The following is a 17,257-nucleotide window of genomic DNA, read 5'->3' as shown; positions in this document are numbered from 1 at the left end:
CTTAATTTCAAGTAACCCCTAATTTCAAGTAACACATTGTAAGAAACTACTGATTCTAAGTAACTCCTTAATTTAAAGTAACCCCTAATTCAAAGTAACCTATAATTTCAAGTAACCTATTATTCACACCAATATAAACCAAAATTCAAGTAACCTATAATTTCAAGTAACCCATATTGTAAGTAAAAACTAATTTCAAGTAACCTCTGATTACAAGTAACTCATATTACCAAAAACAAGAACAAGTAAACCAAAGCACCAAACATAAGAAAGAAGAAATGTAAACATACCCCTCTTTACCTTCACCTTCACCTTCACCTTCAAATTTTACAACTTCAACTACTTGACTACAATCAGTAGCAGCTTTACGACCTCTTCGTTTCTTTGCAATGACAGGTTTCACATCCTCAACATCAGGCTTGACATCAACTTCTTGACTAGATTCAGCAACACATCGACCTTTTCGTTTCTTCAAAATGCTAGATTTCACATTCTCAGCAACCTCAACAGATTTCACATCCTCAGGAGCTTCAACAGATGTAACATCCTCACTAGCATCAGCAACTTTCAAATCCTTAGTAGGTTGCAAATCATTTACATCCTCAACAACCTCACCATTCCATCCTTAGCAGCTACATTAAACAAAGGAAAATCCTCAATTAACTACATTATTCTATCAGCAAGCACAACCATGCAAATCATTCACATCATGAGCAGCTTCAGTAAACAAAAAACCTCAATTAACTATGTTACTCTAATCACCAACCACAACCATAAGAAAACCTTAACAAAAACCATTAGATAGGTGACACCTAAGACAACACAAAATAAGTAACACCTACATAAACGACTACTAATACTAACATCAAAATATATGAGAAATTACATAAATTTACTGAAATTGACAAGATTATATTAGAATAACTCATAATCAACAAATTCGAAACTTAGATAAAAAATAAGTATTAAAAAAATCAAAATCAAGTGAAAATAAAAAGTAATTCAACAACAAAACAACATGAAAATAACAAAACAATGTAAAAAATTACAGTAACAAAGAAATTGAAGCAGAAATTTCACAAAAAACAACGAAATTACGTGAAAAATTACAATAAACATCATATACAAGGAAGAAAATCATCAAAACAAAAACTAGAGATAATTCAAGTAAACAAAGAACAATAATTGTGAAAACGCAAAAATTAGGGTTTCAAAAGTACCTGGATCATCAACGACTGAACATGTAGAAACTCCTTTCTTTCCCGTACGAACGACCTTCTTGATTTTAACCATTTTTGACAATTGAGATGAAAAAAGCTGATAATTTAGAGGAGAGAGAACGTAATTTAGAGAGAGAAAGAACGAAATTGCAGAAGAAAATTAAAGAAAGAAGTGAGAAGAGAGAGAATTGCAGAGGGGAAATAAAAGGATGAAGTGACAGAATTAATGGCGGTTTGGGAAAAGAGGAAGGAAACTAAAAAGCCTAGTTTGCGAAATTCAAATCAAACGATTGTTTGAAAATAACGGAAAACGGGATAGAAAAGGGGTCCGTTATTTTTTTGGGCCTAAAAGAAGGTTGGGCCCGTCTTGTATAGCAGGCCGCACGATGCAGGAGGTCGTATATGAAAATTTGTGATATATGAATATAGTAAAAAGGTCAAAAAAAAAATGGGCATACACTTGATAAAATATGGAATGGTATATGACAAGATGATACATTATATAAAATGATACATTATATAAAAGGTAACCTAATTCGTTCGCGACAATCTAAATAGTTTATTATAAGTTTCTAATAATTAAGGGTTTCTAAAATTATCTAATGCGTAGTGCTACCCCTAGTTAGAAATCCTGGATCCGCCACTGCTAGCCCATCATGTATTTATAATTACAATGAACATTGGGCCGTCTTGTATTTATATATACATATATATTTGATTTGGTCGTGTATATCGAATTGCAAATTACAAACCTCATTGTCATGTACTCATGTGACATCAAAGATAACATTCGCACAGCCTAGCAGGTATTAGTAATGGATAACGACATGTCACATGTAGAAAACGAATTTTCCACAAATTTGTCCCAACTTATTAAGTACGTATAGAGTAATAATTTAGTAATTTATATTTCTAGAACTTATGCCTACTAAATGCACAAAGTAAAGTAGAAGCTTCTTTGCAACACTAATTAACATAAAAATGATCATGTTAATACATATTATTTTCTCAAAACTATTTCTGATATTAGCTCTTTCATCACTTATTGTTTCTGCGGCATCGTTGATCAATAGTGATCCGGGGCATACCCTGATCAGATCATGGTGCTCGCCCGCCAAATTCGGTGGTGATATCTCGTACAAGAGCAATCTCGATTTGTTACTTTATTCCCTTCCAGCAAAGGCAGCCACAACAGGTAATAGCACCAATAGTGAAAACTATAACACAAATTCCACGGCCTTGGGTGCAAGCAATTCAGAGGTAATATATGGCCTTTTCCTATGTCGAGGCGATACTATTTCTAAGGATTGCAGCGGGTGTGTGTCTACGGCAACTACCAACCTACCTTCGAACTGTCCGAATGCCAAAAGTGCAGTAACTTGGTATGATAAGTGCATGGTTCGATACTCCAATGAGTCTTTCATTGGAAATGTTGATGGCTTAAGTATGTTGTGGAAAAGTAACGACAGAAATGTTCAAGCCATTAAAAGTTATATGAACGAGAGTATGAAATTGGGGTGCGATACTTTGAAGGACATAGCATCTCAATTGGGTTCGCCAAAGAATTATTCTGGATTGTCATGGAATGGGAACTGGAAGTACTATTCGACTAAAAATGTTTCGTTTAATAATTTTGTGAGAATAAACACAATGGCTCAGTGCACGCCTGATCTTGCTCCTAAGGATTGTGAGTTATGTCTTCAAATTATTATCGATAAAATGAGCTCGTATTGCAATGGGGGTCAAAGAGTTCGGATGTTGAATCCTAGCTGCAATATAAGGTGTGAAATCTATCAGACTAAGGCCTCATTACTATTAGTACCAACACCTTTGCCAGTTTCTGAAGGTATGTTTCTAATTTTACATACACCGGTTGAACTATAATTATTATAATATTGCAATTATTATATCATTCCTTAAGGAGCACCATTTACAGCCCAAAGTTTTACATTTTGGAATAGTTTTTTTTTGATAAGTGACCATTTTTTTATTCATTTTGTGAAATATATAATATAATTTTGAAAAAAAAAAAAAAAAACTAGAAAAGCACAGTGATACCAAACGAACCCTAAGTTTGTCACGTTTTCTGTTTTTCGTTCGTTCCTTTAATTTGATTACATTTGGTCATTTCCTCTATCCCACATTTATGCTCCATCATAACTTTTCACTTACTTAGGTAAGTTATTTTGATTTTATATTGCGATTTACTTTCAAAAAAAAAAAAAAAGTTATATGTGAGGTTTTGTTAAATCTATTATAATATTTCCTCAAAAAAAAAGAAAAAAAAAATCCATTATAATATTACTATTCTCAATATTGAATAATTATAGTTTTTGCTTATAGATGATTGAAGACATTTATAGCCGAAATAAAATGTTGACATTCATGCATATATCTTAAGAAAACATATACATATGCATTAAGACATATGTATGTGTTTTCTTAAGATATATGTATATCTTAATGCTCCATAAGCTTAAGATATGAATGTAATAGTGTTACTAGTTTTTTTTATTTTGGCTTTTGGCTTTTCATTAATATAATTACTTTTTTATCCTTGAGTAATAATTAATAAAGTAAGGATTAAAAAAAATAATTTTATTAATGAAAAGCCAAAAGCCAAAACCAAAGAGCTAATCTTGAGTAGAAATCTCGTTTACCAAATACGTTTTTTGTCTGTTTGATTAAATATAAAGTCAATCAAAAGCCAGCAAAAAGCCATTTACCAAACATGGACTTTTTTTTTACCATAATGTTTTCATGATTTATAAATGCAGTCAAACTTTTTTTTTTTTTTTTTTTTGAAGGGAAATACAGTCAAACTTGAGAGTGGACTTAGCTAGTCACTATGGAATAATATTCAACTTCTTGCTTTGCAGGAAATAAGAATGAATTTGTAACTAAAGTAATTGCAATTGTTGTGCCACTTGCTGTCGTGTTGTTAATGATATCCTTGTGCACATATTTCTTTCGTCGGAAGGCAAAGAAGTACCCATCTTTAGACATCACAAATGGTAATTCTCTCTTATTTAAAAAAAAAATGGTAATTCTCTTAATTACTTATGCCCGATCGTCAGCTAGAAGTCTAGAACAAATGGTAATTTGGCTAGGGCAAAAACTTTCATACAATCGACAAATTATATATCTTTAATATTTCATGAAGAATTATGATACACCATATATGTTTATAATTTAGTTAAAATTTTATAGTAGTTGAGAGAAAAGAGAGGGACAATTTTTTCCTTAACATTTTATAGAGAGGAAGAAGAAGGAAGAACAGAGGTGAGAAAGGGAAAAGAGAGGTACAATTGGTAGTGGGGCCCACAGGTGTTTGGGAAAAGAGGTGGGAGTTTTATTTTTTATTTTTTATTTTTTTCATATATATGTTTTTAAGAAAAGTAGGTGGTAATGTAAATAATTAAAAACTTGAGGTGGTAATTACTAAAACGTGAAAAATAGTTTGAGGTATTTTTCAAATTTTCCTTAAAAATATGATTACCATAATGTTTTAATGATTATATAGTTCATGATTGACATACTTTTCTCCAATTAATAAATTATATTACTTAATTTAGTATCCTCAATTTTTTTTATTTATCATATCTTTAATTAAAATTTTATAGTTTCTCGAAAAATATTTATTTTATGTTGTCAATAATTATATTTGCATTGTAGATATTAGAAGAATAATTGTGTCCATGTTATCATGTAAAATTTTCAATAATTATAACTAGCATATTATTTATCACTAAAATAATATGCTAGTTATATTTCAAACGACCATTATAAAAACATCCATAATTTATCCCTCTTTTTTTTTAAAAAAATAAATAAATAACTACTTCCTCAATTTTAAATGAGGAAGTCATAGTTAATCAATTTGATAAACAAAACTAGTTTTTGGCATGGGCGTTAATTAATTTGATAAAAAAAACTAGTTTTTGGCATGGGCGATACCCTAGCTAGGTCATTATTGTTTGTATATAAAAAATGTAATAAAATAAATTGTGAAATATAATGGTATTTTTTTTCTAAAAAATGTCATTTTTTAATTTTTGCAAATATCATTGAACTTCAAAATTCATTTTTATATGCAATAACCTAAATGTTATATTGTATTAGTTTGTTTTATTTGTTAAATGGATTTTTATTTTTCAGTTGTCACAAAAAATTCCTTCAAGTAAACATATTTTTTGGTTAAAAGAAAAACCTATAAAAACGCTATGCATTTTTAGGTTACATATTTATAATAACAATAACCTATATGATTTATGAATAAGTAACTAAAAGAAATGATAATAATTATGTAATCGTATTGTTGTTATAACATATACACATATAAGTTAACAATTAAAATTTTACAATTTATGAGCAAAAATAACTCTTTTTAATATAAAATTATTATTAGAAAATGTGTCATTGGAACGGTAGTTAAAGTTAATGGGTATGAGGTCATGAGTTCAAATATTAATGCTAGCAAATTATAATTTTTTGTGAGGAAACAACGATGATCAATAATAGTATGACATGATGCCACATGTTTGTCAAGCCATGACGACACGTGGCGAGATTGGCAACACGTGGCAAGATATTACAATCCAAACTATTGAGTTTTAATATATACGTAGTACAAATTATATACTGTAGATTTGTTTATCAAATGACAAAATGGTAAATAAAACAATATAAATATTAAGTCAACATGACATTTTTGTAAATAAATCAATGACTTTGAAACCCATATTTCATAAAAAAATTGTTAATTTGTTTACGATTTTGCCATAAACAAATTTTGTTTAATTTGTGTTTTATCATTTTTCATAATTAACCCATTAGCATCCACGTGAAATTTTAAGACAAACACGGATGATATGTTATAGAATGTATAAAAATTAATTGTTGCAATACGTAGTATATAAAACGACGGAAGCATGACATTATAAACTTACATTGGTTATACATTGGTTCACGGCAGGAAAAGACGTACTAAAGTCTAGAGGTCCCCTTTAAGGAGAGACATTCTTGGTCAGTCCACTTTGGACTCAACTAAGGGGAAAAAAAAATTAAAAAGGCTGAATAAAAACGAAATAACTGGAAAAAGATAACAAAGTTGCTGTAAAAATAGGGAAAACTATTGGCACATAGTAAATATGGGGGAAGAAGTGTATAGGATGGCATTTTTTGTAAATAGGTTGAAGTTGTGTGGGGACAAGGTGCCAGCTGGTAGGAAAAAATAACGGGGCAAAGATAGAGAAACGAGGAAACCAAATCTAAGCGGAAACCTAAATTTAGGCTGACAAAGTAACGATTTGACAAATTTTCCGATAATAAAGACTTTGACTTGTTGACCTGTAAGCCTTGTCGTCACTCTTGCTCAATCTAGGGTTTAAGAAAACCCTTTGAGAATCTCTCATCAATGGATTATGAGAAGAAGAGTCTCGAAGATATAGTAGTACCCTCTTCCGTTTTGACTTATCTTGATCCACTTTACTGGTTTGTTCTCTCTCCCCTGTTTCTAATTTTAATTTCACTCGTTGCTCAAATTTATTGCATCTAATTTAATTTCTAAAATTTTCTTTTAGGAACAATAGATTTGCTAAGGAAGAACATTATGAATGGCTCTAAGATTATTCCTATTTTCATCACCTAATTTTGGAGAATATTCAACCTAATTCCTCTTTATTTTCTCTATTTCATTTTTTTTTTTTGTAGAATGTTAATACTAAAGTATTTTTTATTTATTTATGTTAATTTTCTGGGCTTGATATGAATTTGATAAGTTTCATTTGTTCAATGTTTAGGTTTTGGAATTGAGTTGTGGAAATTCCCAATTAAGTGATGAAATGTATAAAAATGGGATTAAGAATATCACTTGCACTGATTTATTCCCAATTGCTATTGAGAAAGTGCAGAAAATATTGTTGTTGGAGGAATTCAAAGGTTCGTGCATTTCTTTGTGGGATTTTCTTCCTTTAATGGTACAATCATCTTGCTTGCTGTTGTGAATTCTATGCCATTGTTGTCATTTTGCTAACACATTGTTGTTGAAAGCTTGATTCTTTAAGTTTGTCCCAGATTCGGATTTTGGAATTGGATTGAATTTATAGCCCATTGTCATTGATTATCTTGTATGATGCTATTGATTTTTGGTGTGAACAAATATATATCCTTCCACAGACATGCTCGGATATTTTTAAGGCGTACATCATTTTGTGCTAATTCAATGAGTTGTTGTTGCTAACTGTTGCCCTTTCATTAAAATTCAATGTGAATTTAGAGAAGATTCGAGGTTTAATCACTTGTGGAAAGTATGATTGACAAGCTGTTTGTCTTGACTGATTTTGAATGTATTTTGGTTTAGCGGTACTGATTGTTGCACTTTCTTGCCCCCCTTCATCTTAACTTTGGATGATTTGTGCTGCCTTAAATGTCAGAAATAAAGGCCATGGTTGCGGACATGCTAGACTTGCCATTCGCAGATGATTCTTTTGATGTTGTTATTGAGAAAGGAACAATGGTGAGAACAATATTAGTAGCTTAGCCTTAAATATTTCTTTTGTAAGTGCAACTTGGCTTTTAATTTGCCAAGTTTGGATATACTTGTCATTCAAGGATGTATTATTCGTGGACAGTGGTGATCTGTGGAACCCAAAAGCTAAAACCATTAGCAAGGTCATGGCAATGCTCCAAGGCATCCACCGGGTATTGAAGCCAAATAGTATCTACATATCAATTTCGTTTGGGCAGGTAGTACATTCAAACTTTGGTTCACTGAATCATATAAGCTCTAGCATGGATTTTTCTCCTCTTTATTTCTTAACTTTCTGTTGCAGCCACACTTTAGGCGTCCATTATTTGAAGCTCCTGATTTTACATGGTCAATGAAGTGGAGCACTTTTGGTGATGGATTACATTATTTCTTCTACACTCTAAAGAAGGTTAGGTTAATTTCCTATGTTTTATGAACTAGGTAGGGTTTTAAAAGTGAAAACATAACCAAAATTCATTTACTGAAAGGAAATTTTTACATATTCCTATAACCCACATTTTGAGTCTATTCTAATTTATAACACTTGAAGAAACAATTTTTTATAGACAAAGGTTATCTTATATAAGCTCTTGGAATATATCACCTGTTATGTTACTCAGATTATGGATACAGTGCCAAGTGTACAACACAACCATCATGAAAACTTTGCATATATTTTTGTCCAAAATGAACTTACTCATGTTTGATGTTGAGTTTCTGATTTGAGCACTTGAGGTGAAATGGAGAATCAAAGTGATATTGAACTTATAGAACACTAGTAAATAGAATATGAGGAGAATAGTAGACAAGAGGACTTAATTTGTGTGTCATAGAAACCTGTATAGAGTGTATACCACTTTACCGGTGCATGTCATTCATATTATTGGATGTATGCTACTATGCTTCACTTAAACTTGCAATAATTAGGCCAAATGATGCTATATTTTCTTTCCAATATGCAATTTGAATCCCATGAGGCTGCATCCTTTCGAAAATGATTCTTAAAAATTTGATCATGCATAATTATGTTCAGCTCTGTTATTATGCTAAATTTCTTAGTGCAAGTGAATTAGGTTTTAAGTTTCTATGTTGCAAACCACAGGGCACAAGATCATTGAATAGTTATCAACCTTGTGAAAGGCTAAACCTTCCATCAATATGCTTGTATCAAGATGAATTGGAAGGTGAAGATTTCTTATTCAGGACCAACATTGATGAACCGGAGGACAACTAAAAAGGTGAAGTGGTCAAGAAGCAGTGTCATTGTAACAGGGTTTTTTGCATTCTTATTCTCTTGTTAACCTTTCTAATGGTGATCTTGAATTATGTTTTGCATATCAAATCATTAGTCCTTATTTGCTCAAATGATTGGGCAGATCTTATTGGCCAGGTTTGGTTATTAGAGGTTTGGTTGCATAAATCATTTAATTTGGTTGTTTGTTTAGAGAGCTTTTTAAAAGAGCTGATTGAGGCACAACTAATTTGTGAAAAGCTAAAAAATAGAGATTTTTAGATTAACTTATTGAGTAATGGATGTCAAATGACAATTTCATCCTAAAAAGTTACTCTAATTTACATTTTTGCCCTCCCACTTCTTACCTTAGTAAAGTAAAAATGAATTGCTAATGTCCTATATTGTCATTCATGTGTTCAACTAACACAACTACAACTAAGAATCAAATTTTACCAAATAAATCTACATAATAAGCTCTTACCAATCAGCTAGTCAAAATAGCTAATGCAATCAACTCTTACCAATAAGCTAATCGTGAATTACTAAACAGGGCCACTATCTAATTGCGTGATCCATATTGCATTAGGAATTGTCTTCTGAGATGGTGTCCTAACGTTTTCTCTTTATCTTGCCTTATTACAAGTAAAAAAAAAAAAATTGTGTGATCCTTACGGTTGGAATTGGACATACCAAATGGGCTAAGCCCAATCAAGCCTATTTCAAAAAATACTTTGTAAAAATCAAAATGAGACACTTAAAAATAAAACAGGAAGTATGTCATATAGCACTGTCAAATTTCAAACTGAAACCATTTAACTGCCCGAAACTAACTGACCTAAATGAGAACCAAACCGATTAAAAACCGATTTTTTAAAACCGAAAATCGATCTGAACCGTATTTTAGTAAACCAAAAACCGAGCCGATCCGAATTATGTTAAATCGTATAAGAATCGAACCCGTTAAGGAACCGAAACAGTTCTAAACCGAACTCAATGAAAACCGAACCAAAAAAGAATCGAACCGTTTCTAACCCGAAACCGTTTCAATCCGAAACCGTTTGAACCGCGATAAAAACCGTTTACACCGAACCGTTAACAAACCACAACCCGTTTGCACCAAACCGTGTACAAACCGAACCATTTATGAACCGAACCGTTTATGAATCAAACCGTTTACAAACCACTTGCTATAAAGGAAGATTAAAATCACGTTAAAATGAATTTTATATGAAATCTAATTATGCACACATGTTTTCTACAGATACGAAGTACATTATTGTTTTCACTGAATTTTTTATGTAATTATGGATTAAGCAAAAATAATCTTTGTCTTCTCATTAAACAACATCATCAAAGTGCTACATATATATTGTGCTTAGAATTATATTAGACCAAAGTTGGCCTAATCAAATTCTTATGATGTACTCCTATTATTGTAATTCTCAAAAAAATTTAGAATAGATGATTGCATCCTTTGATCTTTCAAAAACAAATTAAAGTCAATACAAAAAGTATAATAAAGAATATGATTAATTAATTCATCAATTGAAAAAGAAACTCGAAAAATTCTAGCTTGAAACCAATCGACCCAAATGAGAATCGAACCAATTAAAAATCGATTTTTTAAAAACAAAATCTGACTCGAACCATATTTTAGTAAACCTGAAACTGAACCGATCCAAATAATGTTAAACCGTATAAGAACCAAACCCGTTAATGAACCGAATTGAAAAAAATCGAACCAAAAAAGAATCGAACCATTTCTAACCCAAACCCGTTTGAACCGAGATAAAAACTGTCCACACCGAACCGTTAACAAACCACAACCCGTCTGTAGAAAAAAATGGAAAATAGAAAGCTACAAGAGCAAAAAACCATGCAAAGAAGACAGCTGCTGCGAAAAACACCTTTGTGTCACTGTCGACCAATGAATATATCTGTTCTGCTGGGGGAATTCAATTGAGGGATCTTAATGGTTCCATAGCATATTTTACTTCTCTAGGTACAGGACCATCTTCTGATATGGCGACTAATTTAAGTTGCATGACTCCTATGTTGTGATTGCAGAAAACATTTGTCAAATCTGATGTTTATTTTGTACCACCTGGAACAAAGTTTGGGAGAATATGTACCACTGGGGTTGTGATTTTCAGTAGTACAATTCAGAACCCGAATATAGCCCATTAGGAAATGAAGTGGTACAAATTATGACTTTATTTCAATTCATAGTTATTGTTATCTAAACCCAAAATTATTCACATAAATTCAGATTTTAATGATCTTATTATAACCATTATTTTCTCATAATATTACTGAAACTAATTAGCGTTCAATATTATGTCTTTTGTTAATTGTTCATTCCCAAAAAAAAAGAAATAAAAAAGAAAAAATTATGGCGTTAAATGGATAAGGAATTGTCCAAGTTGTAATGGATGTTGTGCATCCAGCAGTGGTTCAAAAGTGTATCATAAACCTAACCAGAAGGTACCGCTACTTGAAAAAATTACCAATGAGAAATGGGATGATGTGTAACCTTGTGTTTAACTTTTTGAAAATATAACCAAATTGGATTTTTAACCATATGTTACTATTAACTTATTGACGGTGTGTTGTGTATTTCATTATAACTTAGTCCCTGCACTTTGTATTAGAAAAATGATATAAGTTTGTGTATAAAATAGGCAAGATTCATAACCCTTGTTAGGAATAAGTCTTTGGTTTATAGATTATGAACACGTAATACCAATATTTCATAGGACCATTAACTTTGTAACATTAATATCACATTTGACTTCAATGTGACATATATATAAACAAAAACTAATCGAAACACATAATTATGTAATTTCCCTAGACCTTCCCTTATGTCTACCTCTTTGTGTAATTGTACTATTTGCAGTATTTTTGGTACAAATAATTGGTAGGAAAACACATTTGCGTTAGTAATGGTACAAATTAGGTGGTCAAAAGTACCACTACATGAATAATGGTACTGTAATTGTACCACTTATCATTAACAGACTCGAAAAAATTGTACCACTGTACCATAATGGTATATATAGTGGTTTATATTGCTAATAGAAAGGGTTCCATTGTGTTGGGTTAGGGTACCATTCAAATACCCTACTTTCCTTATTTAATACCAAGTGTTAGTCACTTATGTGTATGTACCTTATACTAGATATTCGATGTCTTCAAATTGTTTTTGTTGCAAATTCATATTACTATCTACATATCGTTATGTAATACGAACTTTGTGTTACTAGTGGTTGTACAAAATAGAAGCTACTAATTTGCTTAAAGTGTTTTAGACATGCAAATGTGTTACTATCTATGTATCCTTATGTAATACTATGTTTTAGTTGATTTAGGTTGTTCCCCTATTAGTGTTTTTGTGTTTTGGGTTATGAATTTAATAAATAACTACTACTTAGGTGGTAACTTTAACTCTTATCCTACTTTATTCCATAAACATCAATTTGTGCATAAAATGGAACATTTGTGACAAAGTAGTATTTTTTGTCATATGTAATGTACCCCTGTAATATTAACGGTACATGTGACCATGTCATTGGTATGACTGGAAACCATAGATGAGTTGATGGTATGATAATAACAAGGGTACCACTGAATAGGTTATGGAATATTTGATCATATGAAGGGTATACCTGAAAACGGTGGAGCTAGATAGAGTGGTATTTGTCAATTTGTACTATTTGCGATAATAGTGGTACAATATTATGCAGTGAAAATCCCGCTATTACCTAAAGGTGGTACATTTTTGTAACACAAAGGGTTCCATGGTGTTGGGTTAGGGTACCATTGCAATTCCCTAGCTAATAAAATTGCGTATGTTTCCTAATTTAATACATAGTTGATTTAACTCATTTGCCAAATATAGGGTATCGATATGTTTAAAGTGTTTTTGTATGCACACAAATACTATCTACCTATACTTAATTAATACTATCTCCATGTTCGAGCTCAATCCGAAGAGGCCATATTGTAAATGCCGCCAATGCGGGTTTTGGGAATGGGATGTTGACTTAGACCTCGTGAAGGATGGACCACCGAACAACATCGGTGGAGTAGTTCATAGGGTGGAAGCGTTAGAGCATCAAAACGTGAACATCGTGAAATTTGGCCTCACAATTTTAATTTTAGCCATCTTGTTGTATTTCAAATCTGAATTAGTTCATGGTCCGCCTTGTTAATTAGTTCATGGTCCGCCTTGTTGTTAGTGTATCGAGGGGGGGGGGCGAATTACTATTAGAAATTGTAGCAATTTTTGTAACCAGTGTAATTTATGCTACGGTTCAATTAAAAGACCAATTTCGTGTCCTTATAAATCTTATAATTATGAATTACTAGATTATATAAACTATCTACACCCAGTGGTACTTAACAAAGACTACAATGTACCACTAAAACGATAGTAGTACTAAAAACTGGATACAACATACGATTATAGTTCAAGTAACCACATTTAATTCAAGGGTAAAGTAAGAATCTAGTGGGAGTTTTTTTGCTCAAATGTGCAGGTGAAATAGTACAAATTAACCCCATTGGGATGATTTTTTGCTTTTATTGACAAGACAAGTCTTTGGCCTACTTTTGCACACCTATGGGGGGTAGGTACCCTAAACTGCAATGGATCCAGTTATTAAACCTGGTAACTCGGTAAAAAACTCCAAAAATTGTTCAAAATTACATTTTCCCTCCTTTTCCTTTGACTATCTCCCTCAAACAATAAGATTGTAGAGTCCCCCTCCTAGATTTCAACTCCCTCAAAGAAACATCCCCCCCAAATCCGAACAATGGCTGCAAAGAAAACAAACTCCATGTTCCAACTAACCCAACCTTCAACCTCTATTCAGCTCCTTTTACCCCACCCAGAATAACCCTTATTGTACTTTAAATAAAATAAAAGGGACACAAATGAAATTAACATAAACTTGGTGAAGTACTTTAGGAGCAACTACCAAATGTTGCCCAAGGGTGCACAAGGCCCTCCTTTGTCGATCAGTTTACAACTCTCCATCACAAATTTAACCCCCTGTTACTAATCATACTTGAAGCTCGTAGAATTTATCTTACTTATACAATGTAAACGTTTTACAAGTAAGAAAACTTTACAAATAAGGCTAGCAGCTTATTTAACAAATGAAAAGAGCAATAACATCAACTTTGGACAGCAACTTATGGACTTTTGCACAGTTTGATCGAATACGAACACAAGCATGCTCGATCATCTCACCAGTAGAAAAAGGCAAATAGGCACTGGTCGTTCAAAATCGACTTAGGGCACCACATAGGAAGAACAACAGCAGCACAGAAGTTGCAGCAGCATCAAAGATTGAAGTAGCAATGAATAAACTGTAACATATTGACCAGCAAGTTGAGCAGTGCGTGAGATAGGAGTCATAACCTGCAATATGATGCTTTAGAGAAAACTCACATGATATAAAATTTCACTGACAATAGTGAATTTATCTTTAAGACATAAATATAGATGTAGTTTTCAGATTATTCTAACAGTTAACATAGACATGAGCACAAGCCAACCTTAGAAAATTTTCCACTCTTAGCTGATCATGTATTGAACTCGTGAATGGCTACCAAGGAACAACATGAGTATACCAACATGAGGGACAAATAAAATATGTCATGGAACATTCAAATCTAAAAGTAATCTCTAAGATATCAAGCAATTTGAAGATTTAAAATTCAATACTACAATGCAATAACAAAAGATAAGTAGTGACAGTCATCTTGATTTACAAATCTGCCTTCTTTTGTACCTATTTTGCAGTATAATCCAGGTGTACATGCTCAATGTAACTAAGCTTCGGATTTAGATTCAAAAAACAAAAAAAAACCCACAAATATACCAGTCTTTCAGATGATATCCAAGTTAGGACAACTTTTAGCTCATGACCAAGCACAAAATCATTGACTAATCTACTTGCTACCACACTTGAACACTATAAAAATAAAAATAAAACATAAAAAAAGAAGCAAGAGTAAACAGTTAAAAATATGATACTTTCAACTAGTGTCCATAACATGCAAGGACAAATCGGCCAAAAAATACAAAAAATAAATAATGAAGAAGTTATATGAGCATGTGAATTACTATCTCATATGGTAATTTTTAGGCAAAATTATTGGTATACTCTGATCCCAATAAACTCCTTATAAATTGAGTACACAAACTTTAGAGTATTTCAATACTTATTATAGTTCTAATTTTTAGACAAGGTGGAAGACCATAGGTAGCAAGCAGGGAAGGGGAAAGGGCAGCAGCAGCCAGTAAAGGGGGAAAGGGAAACAACAGCCAGTAAAGGGGGAAAGTTCATCAAGGCAGCAGGCAGGGTGAGGGAAAGGTATTAGCAGCCAACAGGAGGAAAGAAAAAGTTAAAAAAAATATTAATTTACAGTCCAAGACTCCAAGTGAAACTAAATGAGCAGTCATAGGATTTGAAGAAGAGGTATGCATTCATCGACTCCCTCAACTGCCATGTCCCTACAGTAGCTTCCTCTTGAAACTTCTCTTAGTACCTTTTCAATACATCCCCTATAACCTGTATTATAGGAAGCAATTCAACAAGAAACAACAAAAATAGCGGCAAAATTCAACAATTTCATTAAAATTATAGCTTAAAACATTGTAATAATAATATACAAACCTAAAAACCCTATAACCATTAAAATTAGAGCTTAAATCACAAGAAACAACAAAACTTTGACCAACACAAACCAAACATTTTAAATTTTTCACAATTCACATGCAACAACTCGACCCTTTGCCATACATTTTACCAATTTACGAGTTTTACGGACAGCAATCAAACTCTTTCCAATTAAACATCATGAACTACAAAAGACCCTAATTCGCTAAATTCAGCGGATAACCCTAAATTACATAACCAAATACATCAAAAAAACATCCTATTCACAAATTCAACAAGTACACATTAGTTTCTTAACTAACAATAATTAAATATCATGAACTAGAAACGAAACCCTATTTCGCTAAATTATGTGGATAACCTAAATTACATAACCAAATACATCAAAAAAACATCCAACATTCGCAAATACAACAAGTACACATAAATTTCTTAACTAACAAGAAGTTTGTATTAAACATGATACTACAAGTGTTTCGCTCCCATACCTTGACTCAAACGAAGCACAACCTCGCAGCGACCTACAATGTTCTCAACTGTGCTCACGTTTCCGCCGCATTAAGCTTCTGTTGTTGCTCCGGCAGGAACGGCCGTTGTTGTCTCTTCGATGGAACACCGTAAATAGAGGAGAGGAGCTACAGAGGAAATTAAAAAAAAAAAAAAAAAGGAAAACGAGGAGAAAGAATGCTATTTTGACCAAATGACAGAAGTGTTAAAGTAAGTATTTGAAAATAGCCTTTCATATTCAGCAAAAGGACCCACCGTTACAATTCAAAATATAACGGGATGCCAAAGGACAGCCTTTACCTTTTAAATTTTTTTTTACCCTGTTAAATTACAATACTACCCTCCTATATGCCTTCTAAGCACATAGGTGTTATACGCTGATAAGCACTCAAGAGTGTCTGGACTGAGAAATGGTAGTAGTGACTCTAGTGAGTTTGTTTCGCATGTGGCATGACACCCTTAATCTTAAATTTAATACTACAGTACTTGTAAAGTTGCAATACTTACAAATTTAATACTCGTACTTGTAATTTTCATTCATAACACTACGTTTGTGTGTAGTGAATAGTGATTAATTATGATATATGGAGTAAGCACAAGTACATGCTAAACATTTTTGTGTCGGTCATTTTGCATAGTAATAAAAAACAATTAGATTAATCTATAGTCAAAGAGCCTAACACGTATACGCGAATTTAAACAATCCGTCAATTTAGCCAAGTTAAACCGCCAATTGCCAAACGAGGTTTATGAGTATCATGACTGCGTAATATATGATGTTGTTTCAAATAGGATTTTGTGTCTTGACCATGGATATGTGAATAACTTATTGATCGTCAGAATTAGAGATAATAAGTTTTCTAATGCGTTTCTTTGGAAAACCACACTTCATCTATTATTTCTGTACTATCTACGAAAATTTATTTTGTCAAAAGACATGTTTCTAGGATTCGAAAAGAACTCATTCAAGTTTTCGATTTTTTTTTTAATTTTTTTGACAAGAAGTTTTTGATATTAATGTCATGCTAATCAACCAAAAAGGTCAATTAGGTAAGTTTGAACACGAGACGTATTT

At 32.2% G+C, this 17,257-nt stretch overlaps 1 protein-coding gene and 1 pseudogene across 1 annotated transcript; both read left to right on the top strand.

Annotated features, from left to right (window-relative positions):
• The first annotated feature begins 2,179 nt into the window (after positions 1–2,179).
• Positions 2,180–4,910, top strand: LOC110720596 (cysteine-rich repeat secretory protein 38-like). Its single transcript, XM_021899637.1, has 3 exons — positions 2,180–3,066; positions 4,100–4,317; positions 4,896–4,910. The coding sequence occupies exons 1-3, from the start codon at positions 2,202–2,204 to the stop codon at positions 4,908–4,910; spliced, it is 1,098 nt and encodes a 365-aa protein (XP_021755329.1). The 5' UTR covers positions 2,180–2,201.
• A 1,233-nt stretch (positions 4,911–6,143) lies between these two features.
• Positions 6,144–9,247, top strand: LOC110720605 (annotated as a pseudogene).
• The last annotated feature ends 8,010 nt before the right edge of the window (positions 9,248–17,257 follow it).

Source organism: Chenopodium quinoa, unplaced genomic scaffold (assembly GCF_001683475.1).
Source record: "Chenopodium quinoa cultivar QQ74 unplaced genomic scaffold, ASM168347v1, whole genome shotgun sequence".
NCBI lineage: Eukaryota > Viridiplantae > Streptophyta > Magnoliopsida > Caryophyllales > Amaranthaceae > Chenopodium > Chenopodium quinoa.
This window is presented reverse-complemented; position numbering and strand designations above follow the sequence as displayed.

Bases quoted from the DNA above. Each gene is read 5' to 3' on its own strand.
- LOC110720596 (XM_021899637.1), top strand. From the start codon at position 2,202: ATGATCATGTTAATACATATTATTTTCTCAAAACTATTTCTGATATTA. The intron at 3,067-4,099 runs GTATGTTTCTAA...CTTGCTTTGCAG, and splicing joins ACCTTTGCCAGTTTCTGAAG to GAAATAAGAATGAATTTGTA.